We start from the raw sequence: 24,337 nt of genomic DNA, 5'->3' as shown, positions 1-24,337 counted from the left end.
AATGGCCATTTGGATGTGTAGTCATCGTTCAAGATCCCCAAAAACTGAACTAGAAACTCTGGATACCTGGATACCAGATGTTAGGGCAAAACTCAAGAACACATAAACAAGAAAATGGCACATGAATAGGCGCAAGCCTTGCGCACGCACAATTTTGTATTTTTGTAAGTGAATGAATGAGAAAAGATGAGATTAAGAGGGAAGAGTAATCATATTCACACATTATCCAATGATCATTACGTATTTATATAGATATGACTTACACTATAAGCCACCAACTAACTTTTCTCCTCGGAATTTTAAAGCTCAAAGTAACTATATTTTGTACTACAAGTAACTACAAATTAATCAAAATAATTACTCTCGGCAATAATATAAATTATACTTTAAGTTTGCTATCTAAATTATTTGTATAACTCTAATTCTTACTTTTATTAGAAGAATGTCAAACAACAAGTAAAAATTCTTAATGAACTATGAGACAATATATTTTTCTTTAAAAAAAAAAACACACTAACAAATGAATGATGAATTTGAGTAGGGTTCACAATATATCATTGTCACATTTAAATCCATGGTAGTTGCACGTCTTCTCCCACATTTAGTTGTTGCCCACATTACTCATCCACTAAAAACATCAAAATTTCATCTAATAGTAAAAGATATATTTTTAATCTAAATATACTTAATATGAATTATTTTTATATCCTAACCTAAGATCTTTTAATTGAGCATCATCCCCTCTTCACGGCGAAAAATATTCTTGTCCGCTTTACTCAAACACTTTTTTGTCTTGTACATTTCGCATTCCACCAAAGTAAAAAAAGAAACAAATTCATTTTTTTTTACTAAACAAATTGATGAAGTTTAAATAATTTTGAATATTAATTAGTTGTTGCGGTGGCTCAACCATGGCCAACCCATATAAAGCTGGTTTTGTCATTTTATGTAACACCATAAGCATATTCTTCAAACCTAGCCACAAACTAGTAAACAAACACCACTTTTTCTTTTTCTTTTTTATTTATTTCCTCATGTTATTTTCTTTTATTTATTATTATTATTATTACTCCAAATAAATATTATCCTATATTGATTGAAAATTGGTGGGACCCTAAAAGCATGTTGATTTAGTACCAACTTTTGTTATGAAAATGGAAGGTATTTGAAAATGTATATATGTATGGTAGCGGTGGTGTTGTGTGGAATTAATTAATTAAAGAAAGAGAGAAAGTAATAAAGAGCGAAGCTTTATTTATCTTTATGTGTGAGTAACAATAGCAATGTCCACTGTGTAGAAATAACATCATCTGAAAAAAGAAGAAAAAACATGGTGAAGACATAGACATGAGTTTTCTGTGTTCACAACTGAACTTGTTTCAAGCTTCAACCTTATGTAACAAAAGCTGTATTCAACATTACTCTATTATTAGAGTTGTTATCACTTGATAATTTGTGAGTTTCTTGTCTCTTTCATTGTTCTTTCTTTTTTTCTTTTGTTTTGTTTTGTGTTGTTGTGTGGAAGGAGGGTTCAGGAGAGTTTCATAAGTTCTTGTTTGGAGTTTGTATATGCTAGGGAGAGAGAGAGAGAGAGAGAGAAATTGTTTAACTAGGGTGGACTTGTTGATGTTGGTTTGTAGTTTGGGATAAGAGACTTGAGATCTAGGTGCTTTTGGATTTTGCATTCTAGATGCTTTATTAAGAATTTTTTTTTTTTAGATCTAACAAAGCATGAAGTCACCTCTATATGTTATAGATACAGGATTAGGAATCCTATGTTTGTGTATAAACCAGATCAAATGATTTTTTATTGAATATTAATAATGTTATAGAAGACAGGATAAGATTAGAAACGATAAATATTAGAGAGAGTTGGAGTAACACCTATAGTAGAAAAGATCGTGGAAAATAGGTTTAGATGATTTGAACATTAGAGAGAAGACATGTAGATTTTGTTGTAAGGAGAGTAGATTAAATGGAGATGAGTCAAAGAGGTGGAGGAAGAGTTAGAAAAACTATAAGAGAAATTATTAAGAAAGATCTTCAGATTAACGAATTGGATAGAAACGTACTAAATAGAACATTATGTCGGGATTTGATCCATGTAGCCGGCCTCAATTAGTGAGATAAGGCTTGGTTGTTGTTGTTGTTGTTGTATTAACTGTGTCATAGATACTAAACATCCACTTCTATTTAGCAGTACCGGTATCTGTCAGAAAACCTGTTGTACACGGTCAAATCTCCTATCCCAACTGAATTTTCCTCCATTTGCAAGAATCGAAGATTAAGATCAAAGGATTTTATAACAAAGCTTCAGGTAGATTCTGGTGTAACGAGAGTGGTTCAAATGTGTTTGGAAATCAATATTTTCTTCTATGGTTAAGGTGATACATGATTTTTCGTTTGTGAATAATCATAATTAACTTAACTTTTCGAGGTTGGCCTTGTAGAAGTTCAATGAGAAAGCTTCAGTTAAAATTGAGACACAAAAGCTAATGCCAACTTATACCGGAAACTATTCTATACAACAACAATCAAGTTTTATCCCATTAAGTGGGGTCGACTACATAGATCAACTTTCGTCATAATGTTCTATTTAGGACCATAGTTTTATCTAAATTGTTAATCCCGGGTCTTTCTTAATAACTTAATGATATGTGTTTGTTCAAAGTCCTTGTTATTCAACAGTTTAAGCTTTATCATGTTGATTGTTGAATTGATCCTGCAATAACTTTGAAAATGTGCATTTCAATTATTGACTGTCCATTTCTTTGCAGCTTGTATATGGGGACTCTGGCGCTTGAACCCGACGAAGTAAGCTCCGATATATATCTTTCGTTGGGCCTTAAAGATATCGATAAAGGTGTTGGAGTTCCACGGGTTTTGTCGCTTCTCTCTTCAGTTCTTGAGAGATCAGTTCAGAGAAATGAAATGCTATTGGAAACAAAACATGTAGAAGATGTTGTTACAGTGTTTCACGGTTTAAGAGCGCCTGCTCTGAGTGTTCGTAAGTACATTGATCGTATCTTTAAGTACTCGAGTTGCAGCCCGTCGTGTTTCGTTGTCGCGCATGTTTATGTGGATAGATTTATTCAGCACACAGAGATCAAATTGACCTCACTTAATGTGCACCGGCTTCTCATAACCAGCATTATGCTAGCAGCAAAGTTTATCGATGACGCGTAAGTGCCATTTTGATTAGCTTTCATTGTCATTATTTGTTCAAGCTGTTAACATAGCTCTCTATTTGGTATTGCAGATTCTTTAACAATGCTTACTATGCTAAAGTTGGAGGAGTAAGCACATCTGAATTAAACAGATTGGAATTGAGTTTTTTGTTTGGTATAGATTTTAGACTTCAGGTTAGTGTAGACACATTTGGAAGATATTGTTTGCTATTGGAGAAGGAAGGTTCAGAAACACTTCAAATTGAAAGGCCAATGCAGGCTTGTAGAATTAAAGAAAGTTGGTCAAACAAAGATGAGCCTCCATGTGCTTCCACAATTGCAAGATGGTAGTGTGCAAGCAAGCACAATGTATCATTGTTGTACCACTATTCAATGAACTCAAAGAAAAAAAGATTGATGAATATACACTATTATTAATTAAACCATTTTTTTAAGAACACTGTTGTTTGTTCTGTTTCCATTTTTCTTTAGCTTTTTTTCTGTTTTGTTTGTATTGTACACTTGTTTGTAATTGCAAGCATGTAACCGAATAGAGGTTGTAATGAATTTTATGTCCTTACAATAAACCATTAAAGATACACAATAATTCTATCAGTATGATGCAAACCATATCATATGCCACATCATATGCCACATCATATGCCACAGCAGCAGTTGTATAAAGATACAATACAACAACAATTAAGTCTTATTTCACTAAGTGAGGTCGGATTAAGTCTTATTCCACAAAGTGAGGTCGGTTGTTCCAGGCACACAGTAGACCAAATAATAGTTACATGGTAATAACAAGCATCTATAGCTTCAAAGCCTTTGTTTAGAGTGCCTCAAGTCTTCCAAAAAAATCCATGACTTTTACTTTACATGATACCATTCACAATCCTAGTATATCATCCCCATGTGAGAATGACTCGATGAGTTCTTCGGTCTGCTCCTGGAAATCTCCAGCATAATTTTCAATTTTAGCTTCACAGAGTGTTGCTTCTAAAAGCAAACGTTTGGCATCACCTAGGAGGCCTCTCCAGTGCAGTCCAACCAAACCTACCTTTTCTAAAATCTGACAGGATACGGTATGCTGCTTGATGAACATCTCCATTGAACAAATGAAGCGCAAGCTTCTCTACGAATCTACAATAAAGTAAATACATGGTATCGAATTGAAAAGAAGTTACTTATAAATTGTAAAAGAATTTTCTTTAGAAAAGAAATCAATGGCATACATTTTACCACATTCACTGTCTACGTGAAACTTGTATCGTTTACAAAGTACATCTCGACCTGCATTGAACAATGTCAGAATTTTAAGTTAGAACTTTGAGATCAGGAAACCATTATTTTTATAAACTGAAATAGGATTCAAATGGCTACATGTCATGACGACACGTACCTACAGTTGGAAGCTTTGTAAGCAACTGTACAAGAACTGCAGCAACATCATCCACATCATAGGATTTCTCTCCAATGTCATCACATATAGCAAGTTTTATAGCAGCTGACTGGTCACTGATTCGCATTGGAAGTATCCCGGGAGAATCCAGCAATTCAAGATCTTTCCCAAATCGAATCCACCTTTTATATTAAGACAAGAATACAATAAATCATGTATTCAGTACGGTATGAGAGATTCACCATTGCTTCTTGTTTGAGCTCCAACTTCTAGTCAGACCAATTTAACCGTGATAAACTTTGCATGAAACTGATTTTGACCTATTAAAACTTAAACAGAATATGCCACCATTTAACTTCTTCCCGCTGTTGAGAAAATTAAAACCCCAGGAAGCTAAATTTTCAACATTTGAGATATAAATCCTTTTGATGAAAATTCAAGTGTTGCGACAGCTCTGTAGCGCCGACACTTATTATTGAAGGCATGTCAAGTTTCTGACACGTGTCGGGGTCCAAGACCGACACAACACTTACAAATGTGATTGCAGTTAATTTTCTCTTTTTCAACAAAATGCAAAATAATGTTCAAACTTGAACTAAATACTTACAAGTTAATAAGAAAAAGAAGTAACAACAACATCAATCAAATATTTCCAAGTCAAGAAGCAATAGAATACATCTCAGAGACATTGGCGCAAAAAGAAAAACAAAACTCTTCCTAATAACTAGAGTAAATTAAACCTAAATGCATAAAAGAAAGCAAAAACAATCCCCTTCTCCAAAATTTGGACTATACTAAAAACCAAACATTTCTTGGAATGTTAACTAGTCCCACTCATTGATTAATTGTGATTTAAGTTGGCAACAAAATCTTTTTGATACTATTACCAGTTAAAACAAAATAAACCAGCATTGACTTTTCCCTCTGTTGAGACTTGAGAGCAAGACCAACCTCAAAAGCTATATTTTTCAGCTTTGGGGTGTAAATCAGGAGACATATTACGTCCATTAGGATTATTCCCTTCAATTTTTTTTATGTTTTAGTTGTGCGCAGGGTGGGAGCATTCTTGAAAACATTATGGGCATGTTTAGCATAAGAAACAGGGAAGATACAACTTAACAGTACTGATGATAGTGCCTGGTAACAAGTTGAACAAACCACAAACAAGAAATGTTAAGTTGGAAATTATTTAGGCAGATAAAATGAATAAATTACCTCAATGTTCTTGTAACTCCTGGCCTTGGAGCTGCTGAGCACACTCTTCGCTTTAACAAACGGTTGATCAGAGATGATTTTCCAACATTAGGGTATCCAACAATTCCAGCTCGAACCTATTCAACAGTAACATGCATTCTTTTACATAATAATAATGTTGAGAAGTATTAGTGTATTCCATGTGAACTGCAATGATTTTCTATCAATTAAAGGAAAAGTTTTTCCTCGTGAAGGTTCTGAAGTTCATGACCACAAAGTTTACTTCCATAGTACATAATAATTCACATTGGAAATTAATAAAATAAATTTAAGAATATATTTATGAAACAAAAGACATGATTCCAATATTAGTCGGGGGAACTCAATTATAAGCAATATTTGTAGTCCGTACGACTAATTGACAAGCTGATCAGGCACTTTTTTTTGTAACATAAGAAATGCAAGATTGAAAAAAAAAAATCAGCAAAATATCATTTTTGTTGCATCATGTAAGATGACATGATGAAACTTGGTAAGAGAAACGAGAAACTTGGTCGAAATTGAGTCGCAAATACTAGTATATCCTAATTCCTAACAGGAATAAGTTATTTCTTTCTCCAATAAACGATATGTTTCCTTATTCTTTTAGATAGAAAAGTAATCCTCTTATCAGAAAATCAACATGTGAAATGGGGAAAAATCCAAAATGGTTTGCAATTGCTACAAGTAACTCACCGGACGAGGAAGTAATCCTTTGGCCTTCCGTTTAACATTTACATCAGCTGCCAATTCCTTTGCTAACCGGCCTAGCTTCAAAGTACCCTGTACATAGATCATAGGATTAGAAATGTTGAACGCGAACCTTCGGAACATGGAGAGTGGGAGGAGAAAAGATCTTGTTAGGATACCATTCCAAGTTGCCCATTGGAGAAGACAACCTTTGTTCCAAGCTTAGTAAAATATTCTGCCCAAGCATTTCGATCTGCAGTTGATATCATGTCTTCTCTATTTAAAACCAGAATTTTCTTTCTATTACCAAGCCATAGATCCATCTGCAAAAGCAAGAGTAACAACTAGATGAAAAATTTAGATGTATCGCCATGTACAAAAGGCCTAACTACAGTACTTGAATACAAATATTGTGAAAAATGGCGTAATACCGATGGAGTGCTTGAAAGAACTTACCTTATGACAGCATTTTTCGGCGTTTAGAAAAACTTGCAAAATTTCACCATTTCACTTTATTTTCATTTTTCACAATATGCCCATACACTATTTTCACTTTATTTTCATAATTTCACCATAAATTTGTAATAATAGCTTATAGTCTATAGACAGCTTATGTGGGATTTCTCCTCGTCCCCTCTTCAATTGTAGAAAGAAGTTATATATAAGCGCTTGTATGATAACCAGTTGTTAAATAGGTGCCGAACTAAGTTGATTGCCAAATAACCCCTTAGTCTATTCAACCACCGATTAAGGAAAATAGAGGTTTTTCCAAATTTCGATATGCTACGGTGCTATAATGTCATTATTTGACAACACTTTATACTAAACTGCATATCACGAAACAATAGTAATTTGTTCAAATTCCACTACATAGTGCCACTATTCGACAATACTATACCCCTTTGATGATAAAACGAACCGATAAGGCAATGATAGAGAAAAACATACCAAAAAGTTTCAATCAAAAACAAATTGTTTTAAGACAACAAGTGGAGCAGAGAATCAAGGTATAATATACACAGGACATCAATATTATTGGTGTTAACTTGCCTGTGGATGAGTTGTAGACAACGGAATACGGCCGTCGCGAACCTCTATGACAACATCCATCAACTTAAGTTGTTCCTTCAGTTCCTTTTCTGCTTTTGCAATATGACCGGGAAACCACTGTCCAATTACCAGGAATAATCAGCACCCTAACTTTTGAAATGAAGCAACAACCAACGCATACATACACAAAGCACATAACAAATACCTGCACAGGACGCAAGACCTTTGTCCAGTGATAAAGATCAGTGTCAATACCAGTCCAAAGATCAGTCTCTCCTAGGTTACCATCAAATGTGTTGTTGCCAATTATCTGCAACATTCTCAATCACAAAGAAAATATTAACAATAATCAATTTTAACTAATGAATTAAATTGAGGGTTTGAGTGTATTCAAGTTCTTAAGTTGAATTTCAAAATCACCAACTACACAACAGTGAAGGGACGCAAAAACGTGATGGAAAGGGTGAAGGAGAAAGTTGAGTTACCTGAATGGTGGGAGATTGAGATGAGAGTGTTGGTGTGGCGGCGAGAGATGAAGTGGAGAATCTTCCACGGTTGGGAGGAAATTTTCCGGAAAATTGTGGAGATGGAGAGTTGGGAGTCCATAAGCATGATGATAGTTGAAATTGAACACTCATTTCTCTTCTGATTTTCTGCTTATTGTTTGTCGTTTGTTTTTGGATAATAATAAATTCAAAGGAACACGCTCAAAATATACTACAATTTTCTTCTTTAATATATATATATATATATATATATATATATATATATATATATATATATATATATATATATACCAGAAGTTATTAAGAGCGGAAGCAGGATCGGACTTTTATGTATTTTTGAGGGAATTGGGTAGATAAGAGACAGAAGTTATTAAGAGCGGAAGCAGGATCGGACTTTTATGTATTTTTGAGGGAATTGGGTAGATAAGAGACAGAGTATATAAAAACTTTGTTATATTATTGAAAATTGCGTGCTTACAAACGAAACGATATTCCCTTTATATAGGGATACAAAGGCTTACTATTCAAGCCGGTAAAAGCTACCTACGATAGCCGGTTACAAAAACATAGAAGAATTATTAATGCCGGGTACACATTGGGCCCCATCGTCACAATAATAATTCACAAAAAACAAACTATCTTACAAAAGCAGGAAATTTTCTGTTACTATTCCAAAAGATGCTTGCATGGTCCAACAAAAGATGCTTGCATGGGCCTTCTACCGAGATAAGATTCCTTCCTATCTTTGCTTTTGTCTTTAGCATTGTTTTTTCCCATAAGATAAGATTCTCATCTTGACTTGGTTTTTGAAATGGCCGACAAGAAAAGATGCTTTCTTGTCCATTTCTATATGTCTTGAGATTCTACTATCTTTTGGCTTTATCCTTTGCCTTTTGAGCCATGGATTGAATCATGGCATCCCAAAAATCTTCAGCAGTAGGGTCCTCTGCTTGGGTTTCTCCTGCCAAACAATCAAAATTATTGGAATCCATGGATCCCATAGAAGAGCTAGTCTTCATAGATGAATTTTCATCTCTTGATGTTTTTGTTGGAAAAGTGGAGAAGAACTGATTCTTCATATAATCCAGCGTTCTAACCATAATTTCTTCTTCTGTTTCATTTGGATATTTTCTTTGGAAGAAATTCTTCAAATTTCCCATGGACATTTGTTGGGAATTTTGCTCTTTGGCTTTTTTATTTTGATCTTCAGCTATGGCTGCTTGAATCATAATAATTTTATTTTGGATCTCTTCGGAACTCATCTTGTTCCACCATTTATAAAAGAAATTTCTTTCTAAAATGGGAATATTGAATTTATCTTGAGACATGGTGATAGACCACCTCCATATCCAAGGAATCTGAAATTTGGCAAAGAATAAAAACGGACATTGTCCTGTGATTAAATTTTCAGATAAAATATTTATGATAAGTGGACTATTATCACACCAGGGGTTGTACAAGTCAAGTAATTCTTTGGGTAGAATTTCCAAAGACGGACCAAATTTTGTCCACCATTCATAAAACCAATTTGGTACTGGTCTATTAATCAATTCTGGATTAATAGAGAAGAACCAAGAATGCTTATTCTTAGGATTTTGGTAATAAAAAGCTTGAGTAAAAGCTTGGACATAGTCCCAATAATTAAAGTAAATATACTTTCCTTCAGCAATTCTTATTGCTTTTTCACCATTTGGGTTGAGACCCCATTCTCTTGGTAACAAGATTTTATTAATATGGCATTTACTGAAGTTTATAAAACTTTCGGGGTTATTGTTTTGGTAGTGATGGGTTATTGTTACCGATTCGGTAACAGTCAAAAGAATTTCTAGGTGAGGCCTAGATTTTCCATGAAGACCTGGATATCCTCGTGATTCGAGGTATCTTGTTTTGATAGACCATCCATCATTTGGATTTATCTTAATATCTTCATCATCAACATACATGATTTTTTCAGTTACTGGATTTTCAAAATAATCCAGTTGTTCTTGAGGTGGGTTATTAACCGCAATTTCCTTGTAGGAAGTATTTTTATTAGATGAGGAAGCAATATCTTCCTTTTTTGAGGAAGATGCAGGTAATTGCTGCATTTTTCTTCCTTTGTAAACTGTAGTCCAATCCCCTATTAGAGGAATGTTTGATTCAGGTTGGGGTAACATATTGTTACTCCCTCTTCCACCACGGCCATAGCCGCGGCCTCTTCCCCTATATGGGGTCATCATTTTTTCCCTGCAAAAATTCACGAGTTAGGTAGTCAGCAAGTGAATTATTTTCACCTTTAATGTGTTGAATATCAAACTCAAACATAGATAATTGAGATTGCCAGCTAGCAAAAATTTGCTTAGCAACAAGATTTTTAACATCTTTTTCAATAATTGATTTAGCTGAGCTGCAATCAATTTTTAATAAGAATTTCTTATTAAGAAGATCATCTTGAAATTTTGAAATACATTTTATAATAGAAAGCATTTCTTTCTTAATAGTAGAATACTTAGATTGAGTAGGATTCCATTTTCCAGAAGTAAATCTAACTAATACTTCTTTTGATGTATCAGGTATAACCTGTTTAAGGATTCCTCCATAGCCTAAGTCTGAAGCGTCAGTTTCAACAATTTTGAAATACTTAGGATTAGCAAGAGATAAACAAGGCAAACATTTGACCTTATTTTTGATTCTTTGGACTGCCTGAGAATGTTCATTAGTCCACGGGCCAGGATTTTTTCTAAGCCTAGCATGTAATATGGCAGTATCTTTAGCAAGATTTTCATAATAATCTGCTATATAATTAAGACTACCAAGGAATCTTTGTAATTGTTTCTTATCTGTAATAATATTGGGGAATTTTGAAGCAAATTCAATACTTCTTTGTATAGGAACTATTGTTCCTTGGTCAATTTCATGACCCAAAAATCTAACTTTAGTTTGAAAAATTTTCATTTTAGGAGCAGATATAACTAATCCATTATGTTTAATTAATCCTTTAAATATTTTCAAATGTTTAATATGTTGATCTATAGTTTTAGAAAAAACTAAAACATCATCAATATAAACAATTATAAATTCTGTATAAGGATTAAAAATATCATTCATAATATTTTGAAATTCAGAAGGGGCATTTTTAAGGCCAAAAGGAAGGACATTCCATTCATAATGTCCAAAGGGTACGGTAAAGGCAGTTTTATACTTATCAGATTCATTAATCTGAATTTGCCAATAACCAGATTTCATATCAAACTTAGAGAAGATTAAAGCATTGTTTAATCTATCTAAAAGGTCTTTTTTATTAGGAATAGGATACCTAATCCATCTTAACACCTTATTAAGAGGCTTGTAATTAATAACAAGTCTAGGGACCCCACGTTCTTTTTCAGCAGCATTGTTAACATAAAAAGCTGTACAACTCCAAGGAGATTTGGATTTTCTTATTAATTTTTTCTCTAAAAGAGATTCTATCTCCTTTTTGCATAGCTCCAAATACTCATGGTTCATTTGAGCTGGCCTAGCTTTGGTGGGAATCTGACTTTCGTTAAAGTCATCAAGATAAGGTAAAGAAATAACATGTTTCTTTCTATCCCAAAAAGCATTTGGTAAATCATTACACACTTCATTTTTAAACTGTTGCTCAATCAATTTGATTTGTTCTTTAATCTCATTTTTATTAAGTTGTTCATTAATATTTAATAAACTAATTTCTTCTCTAAGAAAACTTAATTGTTTTTCTTTATTTAAAAGAATACTTTTAACTTCATTAAGCATTTTAATATGAGGGTCAGTAATAAATTCAAAAGTGATTGTCTTACCATTAATCATGGTAGTGATGCCTTTAGTGTCCACATTAATTAAAGGCATAATACTATTTAAAAACGGAGTTCCCAGAATAACTCTATGAGTCATATTTTTTACTAAGATAAAATGGGTAGGTAAGCAAATATCTTGATTACAAACATATGTATTAGGTAATTTTTAATTAACCGTTAATTTGTCACCACTAGCCTGGGCAAGGGTTTGAGTGGTTTTTGTATAATACTTGGTAGGAACAATTCCTTCCTGAAGACAATTAAGGTCAGCGCCACTATCAATAAGGGCAACTTCATTTTCTAAGATAAATGTTCTGTTAACAACTAAAGTTATTTTAACAAACCATTTTTGAGAAATTACTCTATCAATAAGAGTAAGAAACCTATCATTAGTAGTAGGACTGCTAGTAGAAGATATTTCTTCAACTTTAAGGTTACCTGTTTCAAGTAAGGAAACCCTTTGAGATAATCTTTGATTATCATTCTTTATCTGAGTAATTTCAAATTTCAAAAGATTAATTTCTCTATGTAAATCAGAGAGGGAAACAGGAGTTTCACGGACATTGGATTGGTGAAATCTGGATAAAACCTCACTTAATTGGTAAGGGGCTTCAATAATGATAGGAGATTCTTTTTTAGAATTTTCTTGAATCAAAACTTCAAGCATTTTTCTTTTAAGCTTATTGTCAGAGATAGATTCAATAGCTTTTATGGCTTCATCTTGTTCTGTAGTAAGAACATTAAGACCATTCATGTCAACAATAGACTTCCAGTAATCAATTTGATTACATTGACAGTTATTATTGTCAGAATCATCAGAGGAATAATCTGATGATGATTCATAAATCATGTTAATATCTTCATTAGAAGAATTAGTCTCTGATTCAGACTTAATTAAGCAAACTTTCTCAAGTTGAAAACGTAATTGCTCATCCTCAATCTCATTGAGAGCCCTTTTTGTCCAACATTGGTTTGCATAATGACCAGCTTTACCACATTTGTGGCAAGATACATCAAGCATCTTAGCTTTTCTTTTGCCTTTATGATTAAGAGGCTTATCTTTTGGTCTACTTTTATTAAAGTGACTCCTTCTCTTATTCTTTTTATAAGAATTTTTGTAACTATCCTTATTTTGATGAGATTTATTTCTGAATGTTTTTCCTTTCCTTTTCTTACTTTCTGAAGATTTTCCAAGATCAAAGGCAAATTGATCACAAAATTCACCCATTTGGTGTTTTTCAGAAAGTTTTTGTTTCTTAAGCTGATTTCTAAGCTTAATATCATTACATAAGGTTAATCCTTCATTAACACAAGTGCTAATAATTTGACCATAAGTAAGATCATGGTAATTAATATTTATCCCATCATTTTTACTTCTTAAAGAATTTCTCACCTTTTCAGAGAAGAAATGGGGTAATCCATCAATAAATTTGGCTTTCCAGTGAATGGAATTAGGAGTTTTTAATTGGTAAACCCTAGATAAAAAGGTATCTTTATACCATCTAAAATGTGTAAGAGAAGGACATCTTAGATTTTGAAGTAAAGTTTGAAGTTTCTCTCCAATAGGGACATTGTTTCCAACAAAATGTTGAAGGATAGAGAGACACAGTGTATAAACCGCATCTTCTTCACCTGTGGTGGCAATACTACTTGCTCCGGTTCCAGGATTTTCAGACTTAACTAATTTCTTATGGTTAAGAATATCCTTTTTCTGACTTTCAGTAATATAATTATCCCACCAGCCTCTTAATTGACCAACAAATCCAGTTGATATGAAAGAGGCAATTTCGCTGTCAGAATTTTCGTGCTGTTTACAAACAGTTGAATACATAATTATTCTATGTATTGTATCAACTATTTGCTTGTCATTTAAACCATCGATATTCCATTCATAAATGGCTTTTCCAGAATATGAATTCTGGTAGGGTTCAGGTTCCTCAAAAAGTACGTCTTGAGGAGAGGGACGTTTATAATAGTATTTTTCTAAGGGTTTAGAGCTATAAACAGGGTTTATCTCATTAGTATCTTGATTATTAATGTCTAAATCTGCAAACATATTTGCTAAATCATTGATGTCTTCTTCATTGGAAGAGTCTTGGTTAGTCATAACCGTTAAATGTAAATCTTTAAGCTTTTTCTCAAGAATGCGAACAAATTCATTACCATTTGTTTCCATTTTAAATCCTTCTATTGGAATAGGAGGTTGAATTATAGGGACATCTAATATTGTAGATGTAGAAGCTTGTTCTGGAGTATTAGGTTTATTAATAAGGTCAATAATAATTTTTTGACGTGCTATTTGTTTATTTAAAAGGTCTTTAATGGATAAAAGCTCTTTTTCTAGAGAAATAAATTGTTCTCCAAGACAAACAAGGTAGGCATTAGTGTAGTTGTTGGATCTAATTATGGAATTTAACTCTTTTAGAGTAATTTGATTTTGTTCAACCCTTTGTAATTGAAGGGTAAGATAAGGTGTAGCTTCAGTATGAGAACCCAAACTTATTGTTTGTTCTGGGGGAAAAGGAGATTCCATTTTTTCTCCTTGGATACTTTCCCAAGGTTTTTGAAGAACTAAAAGTTCATCTTTTTTCATAAAAACCAATTCTTCTTTTTGTTTGGTTATATAGTAACTAATAAACCATTTGACAAAGGGAATGAAATCTTGGTTTATAGACATTTGAGTATAGTACTCTTCTTTAAAACTAGCTAACATAGGAGCCGAAAACGTTTTAAAAAACCATTCTCTAAATTGGGTGTATCTAGCATGCTGAAACTCGTCATTGACAAGGTTTCTTAGATTGCTACCTGGAGAATAATCTAACATTATAACGGGAAGTCCATATCTGAGGGAGTAGGTGATTCTACTCTAGGAGGATTTGGTTTTTGATATATACCATGAGGAATTTTGTTTTCACTGAGTCTTATATTTTCAACAACTTCTATTTCTTCTCTTAATTGAGAAGTTGAAGGTCTAGCTAATTGACTGGGAGCAGAATAAAATTCATTTATAGAATTCACAGAATGTCTTCCAGACATGGATCTAGGTATTCTAATCATTCTTTTAGAGTTAAAATTTATCTCTAGATCTCCATCACTTGATTGGATTATTTGATCAACATCCTTATTAAGGATAGGTTCCGGTTCAATGGCCTGAGGGAGGTTCCAGGTTTCTGGAAAATTAATTTCATCCCATTTAAGCAACCTATTAGTTGCAACATTAGAGGTAAGCAGATTTGTTTGAACTAAAGTAGTAGTTCCAGGAAACGATATTTGTTTAGCTTTAGGGTTTAATGTGGTAAGGACTTTGTAATAAACCCTATAACATATAGCCATAATTTCACTACCAGGTTTGAAATTGTAACCATTAGTATGAATAGTTAATTGGAGAGCGTCTAATAAATTTTTATCAGACATGGATAAGCTTATATTGGGAGAGACATCAAAATAGACTGGTCCATGACACAAACTTGTTTCAATTAAGGCAGCTAAAGATTGTTTAAAATCTTTACATCTACCGTCCCTAATATATCCTAGGATGCTAGTATTTAATCCTAGCAAAGTCAAAGGTTTAACAGCAACTTGTATTAAACCAACATGGATATAATTATAATTTTTAAAAGGAAGTAAATCCTTTTTTGTTAAAAGTTTGATTGTCTGAGTACTTTCAGAAATTTGAATAGTTTGTTCTAAACTTTTTACAGCAAAACGAGATAATATATCTATTTTGCCAAATTTATAAATTTGATTTGAAGGTACTGATGGAATTGTCCATTTATTAAGTTTATCCAAATTTTTTGGATATTCCACAAGTTCTTCATGTTTAATCAAATTATTTTGATGATTATCATCATCAGAATCCATAAATATGGCTGGCTAAGGATGTTGTGGACGATTAGATACCTTAGGTAAAACTAAGTAGGTAAATATAACTCTTGTTCTTAGTACAAATATATCTAGGCAACAAATGATAAGTCATCTTTGCAAACAAAAACATTGTTTAACTATCAACCCGAAGGGATAGAAGGATTTCTCCCAAATCAAAGATGTCCAATGTTTTTCAGCAAAAATTTCTTTTTAAAATCATCTTAACACTCCCTTTTTTGGGAAAAACGATGAATATAAGAAAACACTAAAAAACATTTTCAGTTTTGAAAAACCCTTACAACTTGTTGCCATAATATAAATTTACTAACAAGCGAAAAACCTACATACTTAGTTTCTTCTAAGTTACCTAACCTTCCCCAACAAAAATTTTAGCCACTGATTTTCATAAATAAAAATTTGAAATAAGAAATATACCTTAGGTTTTAACCAGGTGATGATACCAGAAGGATTTACTTCCTTTTAAAAATTATAATTATATCCATGTTGGTTTAATACAAGTTGCTGTTAAACCTTTGACTTTGCTAGGATTAAATACTAGCATCCTAGGATATATTAGGGACGGTAGATGTAAAGATTTTAAACAATCTTTAGCTGCCTTAATTGAAACAAGTTTGTGTCATGGACCAGTCTATTTTGATGTCTCTCCCAATATAAGCTTATCCATGTCTGATAAAAATTTATTAGACGCTCTCCAATTAACTATTCATACTAATGGTTACAATTTCAAACCTGGTAGTGAAATTATGGCTATATGTTATAGGGTTTATTACAAAGTCCTTACCACATTAAACCCTAAAGCTAAACAAATATCGTTTCCTGGAACTACTACTTTAGTTCAAACAAATCTGCTTACCTCTAATGTTGCAACTAATAGGTTGCTTAAATGGGATGAAATTAATTTTCCAGAAACCTGGAACCTCCCTCAGGCCATTGAACCGGAACCTATTCTTAATAAGGATGTTGATCAAATAATCCAATCAAGTGATGGAGATCTAGAGATAAATTTTAACTCTAAAAGAATGATTAGAATACCTAGATCCATGTCTGGAAGACATTCTGTGAATTCTATAAATGAATTTTATTCTGCTCCCAGTCAATTAGCTAGACCTTCAACTTCTCAATTAAGAGAAGAAATAGAAGTTGTTGAAAATATAAGACTCAGTGAAAACAAAATTCCTCATGGTATATATCAAAAACCAAATCCTCCTAGAGTAGAATCACCTACTCCCTCAGATATGGACTTCCCGTTATAATGTTAGATTATTCTCCAGGTAGCAATCTAAGAAACCTTGTCAATGACGAGTTTCAGCATGCTAGATACACCCAATTTAGAGAATGGTTTTTTAAAACGTTTTCGGCTCCTATGTTAGCTAGTTTTAAAGAAGAGTACTATACTCAAATGTCTATAAACCAAGATTTCATTCCCTTTGTCAAATGGTTTATTAGTTACTATATAACCAAACAAAAAGAAGAATTGGTTTTTATGAAAAAAGATGAACTTTTAGTTCTTCAAAAACCTTGGGAAAGTATCCAAGGAGAAAAAATGGAATCTCCTTTTCCCCCAGAACAAACAATAAGTTTGGGTTCTCATACTGAAGCTACACCTTATCTTACCCTTCAATTACAAAGGGTTGAACAAAATCAAATTACTCTAAAAGAGTTAAATTCCATAATTAGATCCAACAACTACACTAATGCCTACCTTGTTTGTCTTGGAGAACAATTTATTTCTCTAGAAAAAGAGCTTTTATCCATTAAAGACCTTTTAAATAAACAAATAGCACGTCAAAAAATTATTATTGACCTTATTAATAAACCTAATACTCCAGAACAAGCTTCTACATCTACAATATTAGATGTCCCTATAATTCAACCTCCTATTCCAATAGAAGGATTTAAAATGGAAACAAATGGTAATGAATTTGTTCGCATTCTTGAGAAAAAGCTTAAAGATTTACATTTAACGGTTATGACTAACCAAGACTCTTCCAATGAAGAAGACATCAATGATTTAGCAAATATGTTTGCAGATTTAGACATTAATAATCAAGATACTAATGAGATAAACCCTGTTTATAGCTCTAAACCCTTAGAAAAATACTATTATAAACGTCCCTCTCCTCAAGACGTACTTTTTGAGGAACCTGAACCCTACCAGAATTCATATTCTGGAAAAGCCATTTATGAATGGAATATCGATGGTTTAAATGACAAGCAAATAGTTGATACAATACATAGAATAATTATGTATTCAACTGTTTGTAAACAGCACGGAAATTCTGACAGCGAAATTGCCTCTTTCATATCAACTGGATTTGTTGGTCAATTAAGAGGCTGGTGGGATAATTATATTACTGAAAGTCAGAAAAAGGATATTCTTAACCATAAGAAATTAGTTAAGTCTGAAAATCCTGGAACCGGAGCAAGTAGTATTGCCACCACAGGTGAAGAAGATGCGGTTTATACACTGTGTCTCTCTATCCTTCAACATTTTGTTGGAAACAATGTCCCTATTGGAGAGAAACTTCAAACTTTACTTCAAAATCTAAGATGTCCTTCTCTTACACATTTTAGATGGTATAAAGATACCTTTTTATCTAGGGTTTACCAATTAAAAACTCCTAATTCCATTCACTGGAAAGCCAAATTTATTGATGGATTACCCCATTTCTTCTCTGAAAAGGTGAGAAATTCTTTAAGAAGTAAAAATGATGGGATAAATATTAATTACCATGATCTTACTTATGGTCAAATTATTAGCACTTGTGTTAATGAAGGATTAACCTTATGTAATGATATTAAGCTTAGAAATCAGCTTAAGAAACAAAAACTTTCTGAAAAACACCAAATGGGTGAATTTTGTGATCAATTTGCCTTTGATCTTGGAAAATCTTCAGAAAGTAAGAAAAGGAAAGGAAAAACATTCAGAAATAAATCTCATCAAAATAAGGATAGTTACAAAAATTCTTATAAAAAGAATAAGAGAAGGAGTCACTTTAATAAAAGTAGACCAAAAGATAAGCCTCTTAATCATAAAGGCAAAAGAAAAGCTAAGATGCTTGATGTATCTTGCCACAAATGTGGTAAAGCTGGTCATTATGCAAACCAATGTTGGACAAAAAGGGCTCTCAATGAGATTGAGGATGAGCAATTACGTTTTCAACTTGAGAAAGTTTGCTTAATTAAGTCTGAATCAGAGACTAATTCTTCTAATGAAGATATTAACATGATTTATGAATCATCATCAGATTATTCCTCTGATGATTCTGACAATAATAACTGTCAATGTAATCAAATTGATTACTGGAAGTCTATTGTTGACATGAATGGTCTTAATGTTCTTACTACAGAACAAGATGAAGCCATAAAAGCTATTGAATCTATCTCTGACAATAAGCTTAAAAGAAAAATGCTTGAAGTTTTGATTCAAGAAAATTCTAAAAAAGAATCTCCTATCATTATTGAAGCCCCTTACCAATTAAGTGAGGTTTTATCCAGATTTCACCAATCCAATGTCCGTGAAACTCCTGTTTCCCTCTCTGATTTACATAGAGAAATTAATCTTTTGAAATTTGAAATTACTCAGATAAAGAATGATAATCAAAGATTATCTCAAAGGGTTTCCTTACTTGAAACAGGTAACCTTAAAGTTGAAGAAATATCTTCTACTAGCAGTCCTACTACTAATGATAGGTTTCTTACTCTTATTGATAGAGTAATTTCTCAAAAATGGTTTGTTAAAATAACTTTAGTTGTTAACAGAACATTTATCTTAGAAAATGAAGTTGCCCTTATTGATAGTGGCGCTGACCTTAATTGTCTTCAGGAAGGAATTGTTCCTACCAAGTATTATACAAAAACCACTCAAACCCTTGCCCAGGCTAGTGGTGACAAATTAACGGTTAATTATAAATTACCTAATACATATGTTTGTAATCAAGATATTTGCTTACCTACCCATTTTATCTTAGTAAAAAATATGACTCATAGAGTTATTCTGGGAACTCCGTTTTTAAATAGTATTATGCCTTTAATTAATGTGGACACTAAAGGCATCACTACCATGATTAATGGTAAGACAATCACTTTTGAATTTATTACTGACCCTCATATTAAAATGCTTAATGAAGTTAAAAGTATTCTTTTAAATAAAGAAAAACAATTAAGTTTTCTTAGAGAAGAAATTAGTTTATTAAATATTAATGAACAACTTAATAAAAATGAGATTAAAGAACAAATCAAATTGATTGAGCAACAGTTTAAAAATGAAGTGTGTAATGATTTACCAAATGCTTTTTGGGATAGAAAGAAACATGTTATTTCTTTACCTTATCTTGATGACTTTAACGAAAGTCAGATTCCCACCAAAGCTAGGCCAGCTCAAATGAACCATGAGTATTTGGAGCTATGCAAAAAGGAGATAGAATCTCTTTTAGAGAAAAAATTAATAAGAAAATCCAAATCTCCTTGGAGTTGTACAGCTTTTTATGTTAACAATGCTGCTGAAAAAGAACGTGGGGTCCCTAGACTTGTTATTAATTACAAGCCTCTTAATAAGGTGTTAAGATGGATTAGGTATCCTATTCCTAATAAAAAAGACCTTTTAGATAGATTAAACAATGCTTTAATCTTCTCTAAGTTTGATATGAAATCTGGTTATTGGCAAATTCAGATTAATGAATCTGATAAGTATAAAACTGCCTTTACCGTACCCTTTGGACATTATGAATGGAATGTCCTTCCTTTTGGCCTTAAAAATGCCCCTTCTGAATTTCAAAATATTATGAATGATATTTTTAATCCTTATACAGAATTTATAATTGTTTATATTGATGATGTTTTAGTTTTTTCTAAAACTATAGATCAACATATTAAACATTTGAAAATATTTAAAGGATTAATTAAACATAATGGATTAGTTATATCTGCTCCTAAAATGAAAATTTTTCAAACTAAAGTTAGATTTTTGGGTCATGAAATTGACCAAGGAACAATAGTTCCTATACAAAGAAGTATTGAATTTGCTTCAAAATTCCCCAATATTATTACAGATAAGAAACAATTACAAAGATTCCTTGGTAGTCTTAATTATATAGCAGATTATTATGAAAATCTTGCTAAAGATACTGCCATATTACATGCTAGGCTTAGAAAAAATCCTGGCCCGTGGACTAATGAACATTCTCAGGCAGTCCAAAGAATCAAAAATAAGGTCAAATGTTTGCCTTGTTTATCTCTTGCTAATCCTAAGTATTTCAAAATTGTTGAAACTGACGCTTCAGACTTAGGCTATGGAGGAATCCTTAAACAGGTTATACCTGATACATCAAAAGAAGTATTAGTTAGATTTACTTCTGGAAAATGGAATCCTACTCAATCTAAGTATTCTACTATTAAGAAAGAAATGCTTTCTATTATAAAATGTATTTCAAAATTTCAAGATGATCTTCTTAATAAGAAATTCTTATTAAAAATTGATTGCAGCTCAGCTAAATCAATTATTGAAAAAGATGTTAAAAATCTTGTTGCTAAGCAAATTTTTGCTAGCTGGCAATCTCAATTATCTATGTTTGAGTTTGATATTCAACACATTAAAGGTGAAAATAATTCACTTGCTGACTACCTAACTCGTGAATTTTTGCAGGGAAAAAATGATGACCCCATATAGGGGAAGAGGCCGCGGCTATGGCCGTGGTGGAAGAGGGAGTAACAATATGTTACCCCAACCTGAATCAAACATTCCTCTAATAGGGGATTGGACTACAGTTTACAAAGGAAGAAAAATGCAGCAATTACCTGCATCTTCCTCAAAAAAGGAAGATATTGCTTCCTCATCTAATAAAAATACTTCCTACAAGGAAATTGCGGTTAATAACCCACCTCAAGAACAATTGGATTATTTTGAAAATCCAGTAACTGAAAAAATCATGTATGTTGATGATGAAGATATTAAGATAAATCCAAATGATGGATGGTCTATCAAAACAAGATACCTCGAATCACGAGGATATCCAGGTCTTCATGGAAAATCTAGGCCTCACCTAGAAATTCTTTTGACTGTTACCGAATCGGTAACAATAACCCATCACTACCAAAACAATAACCCCGAAAGTTTTATAAACTTCAGTAAATGCCATATTAATAAAATCTTGTTACCAAGAGAATGGGGTCTCAACCCAAATGGTGAAAAAGCAATAAGAATTGCTGAAGGAAAGTATATTTACTTTAATTATTGGGACTATGTCCAAGCTTTTACTCAAGCTTTTTATTACCAAAATCCTAAGAATAAGCATTCTTGGTTCTTCTCTATTAATCCAGAATTGATTAATAGACCAGTACCAAATTGGTTTTATGAATGGTGGACAAAATTTGGTCCGTCTTTGGAAATTCTACCCAACGAATTACTTGACTTGTACAACCCCTGGTGTGATAATAGTCTGCTTATCATAAATATTTTATCTGAAAATTTAATCACAGGACAATGTCCGTTTTTATTCTTTGCCAAATTTCAGATTCCTTGGATATGGAGGTGGTCTATCACCATGTCTCAAGATAAATTCAATATTCCCATTTTAGAAAGAAATTTCTTTTATAAATGGTGGAACAAGATGAGTTCCGAAGAGATCCAAAATAAAATTATTATGATTCAAGCAGCCATAGCTGAAGATCAAAATAAAAAAGCCAAAGAGCAAAATTCCCAACAAATGTCCATGGGAAATTTGAAGAATTTCTTCCAAAGAAAATATCCAAATGAAACAGAAGAAGAAATTATGGTTAGAACGCTGGATTATATGAAGAATCAGTTCTTCTCCACTTTTCCAACAAAAACATCAAGAGATGAAAATTCATCTATGAAGACTAGCTCTTCTATGGGATCCATGGATTCCAATAATTTTGATTGTTTGGCAGGAGAAACCCAAGCAGAGGACCCTACTGCTGAAGATTTTTGGGATGCCATGATTCAATCCATGGCTCAAAAGGCAAAGGATAAAGCCAAAAGATAGTAGAATCTCAAGACATATAGAAATGGACAAGAAAGCATCTTTTCTTGTCGGCCATTTCAAAAACCAAGTCAAGATGAGAATCTTATCTTATGGGAAAAAACAATGCTAAAGACAAAAGCAAAGATAGGAAGGAATCTTATCTCGGTAGAAGGCCCATGCAAGCATCTTTTGTTGGACCATGCAAGCATCTTTTGGAATAGTAACAGAAAATTTCCTGCTTTTGTAAGATAGTTTGTTTTTTGTGAATTATTATTGTGACGATGGGGCCCAATGTGTACCCGGCATTAATAATTCTTCTATGTTTTTGTAACCGGCTATCGTAGGTAGCTTTTACCGGCTTGAATAGTAAGCCTTTGTATCCCTATATAAAGGGAATATCGTTTCGTTTGTAAGCACGCAATTTTCAATAATATAACAAAGTTTTTATATACTCTGTCTCTTATCTACCCAATTCCCTCAAAAATACATAAAAGTCCGATCCTGCTTCCGCTCTTAATAACTTCATGTTACCCCAACCTGAATCAAACATTCCTCTAATAGGGGATTGGACTACAATTTACAAAGGAAGAAAAATGCAGCAATTACCTGCATCTTCCTCAAAAAAGGAAGTAAATCCTTTTTTGTTAAAAGTTTGATTGTCTGAGTACTTTCAGAAATTTGAATAGTTTGTTCTAAACTTTTTACAGCAAAACGAGATAATATATCTATTTTGCCAAATTTATAAATTTGATTTGAAGGTACTGATGGAATTGTCCATTTATTAAGTTTATCCAAATTTTTTGGATATTCCACAAGTTCTTCATGTTTAATCAAATTATTTTGATGATTATCATCATCAGAATCCATAAATATGGCTGGCTAAGGATGTTGTGGACGATTAGATACCTTAGGTAAAACTAAGTAGGTAAATATAACTCTTGTTCTTAGTACAAATATATCTAGGCAACAAATGATAAGTCATCTTTGCAAACAAAAACATTGTTTAACTATCAACCCGAAGGGATAGAAGGATTTCTCCCAAATCAAAGATGTCCAATGTTTTTCAGCAAAAATTTCTTTTTAAAATCATCTTAACACTCCCTTTTTTGGGAAAAACGATGAATATAAGAAAACACTAAAAAACATTTTCAGTTTTGAAAAACCCTTACAACTTGTTGCCATAATATAAATTTACTAACAAGCGAAAAACCTACATACTTAGTTTCTTCTAAGTTACCTAACCTTCCCCAACAAAAATTTTAGCCACTGATTTTCATAAATAAAAATTTGAAATAAGAAATATACCTTAGGTTTTAACCAGGCTCTGATACCAGAAGTTATTAAGAGCGGAAGCAGGATCGGACTTTTATGTATTTTTGAGGGAATTGGGTAGATAAGAGACAGAGTATATAAAAACTTTGTTATAATATATATATATATATATATATATATATATATATATATATATATATATATATATATATATATATATATATATATATATGTGGGGTGACTCAAGTGAGAACACTTGGTTATAATGAGAAATGAGAACAATTAATCTTAACCATTAAATTTCAGTATATTAAAATTAATGGATTAGATTGATTTCTCTTTCTATAATCCT

General features: G+C 32.4%; 3 protein-coding genes across 5 annotated transcripts; 1 reads left to right on the top strand and 2 right to left on the bottom strand.

Moving 5' to 3' along the window:
• Positions 1–1,197: 1,197 nt before the first annotated feature.
• Positions 1,198–3,625, top strand: LOC131621723 (cyclin-P3-1-like). 2 transcript variants are annotated; one of them, XM_058892766.1, is made up of 4 exons: positions 1,198–1,455; positions 2,201–2,317; positions 2,778–3,182; positions 3,260–3,625. In XM_058892766.1, exons 3-4 carry the CDS (start codon positions 2,785–2,787, stop codon positions 3,516–3,518), a joined length of 657 nt encoding a protein of 218 aa, XP_058748749.1. In that variant the 5' UTR covers positions 1,198–1,455; positions 2,201–2,317; positions 2,778–2,784; the 3' UTR covers positions 3,519–3,625. The 2 variants fall into 2 exon arrangements, with proteins under 2 accessions (XP_058748749.1, XP_058748748.1); XM_058892765.1 differs by lacking the exon at positions 2,201–2,317 and having other exon boundaries at positions 1,200–1,455.
• Positions 3,626–3,724: 99 nt separating this feature from the next.
• LOC131621722 (DAR GTPase 3, chloroplastic-like) lies at positions 3,725–8,245 on the bottom strand. The gene is made up of 9 exons (XM_058892764.1): positions 8,031–8,245; positions 7,751–7,855; positions 7,546–7,662; positions 6,675–6,818; positions 6,502–6,588; positions 5,788–5,903; positions 4,573–4,754; positions 4,406–4,463; positions 3,725–4,313 (listed from the first exon to the last, which is right to left on the bottom strand). The coding sequence occupies exons 1-9, from the start codon at positions 8,181–8,183 to the stop codon at positions 4,190–4,192; spliced, it is 1,086 nt and encodes a 361-aa protein (XP_058748747.1). The 5' UTR covers positions 8,184–8,245; the 3' UTR covers positions 3,725–4,189.
• A 251-nt stretch (positions 8,246–8,496) lies between these two features.
• On the bottom strand, positions 8,497–24,046 carry LOC131621721 (uncharacterized). 2 transcript variants are annotated; one of them, XM_058892763.1, is made up of 2 exons: positions 24,019–24,046; positions 8,497–10,277 (listed from the first exon to the last, which is right to left on the bottom strand). In XM_058892763.1, the coding sequence occupies exon 2, from the start codon at positions 10,268–10,270 to the stop codon at positions 8,918–8,920; it is 1,353 nt and encodes a 450-aa protein (XP_058748746.1). In that variant the 5' UTR covers positions 10,271–10,277; positions 24,019–24,046; the 3' UTR covers positions 8,497–8,917. The 2 variants fall into 2 exon arrangements, with proteins under 2 accessions (XP_058748746.1, XP_058748745.1); XM_058892762.1 differs by lacking the exon at positions 24,019–24,046 and adding an exon at positions 16,145–16,175.
• Positions 24,047–24,337: the final 291 nt, after the last annotated feature.

Source organism: Vicia villosa, unplaced genomic scaffold (genome assembly GCF_029867415.1).
Source record: "Vicia villosa cultivar HV-30 ecotype Madison, WI unplaced genomic scaffold, Vvil1.0 ctg.000010F_1_1, whole genome shotgun sequence".
Taxonomy (NCBI): Eukaryota; Viridiplantae; Streptophyta; class Magnoliopsida; order Fabales; family Fabaceae; genus Vicia; species Vicia villosa.
Note: the sequence above shows the minus strand (reverse complement) of the source record. Positions and strands in the feature narration are given on the sequence as shown.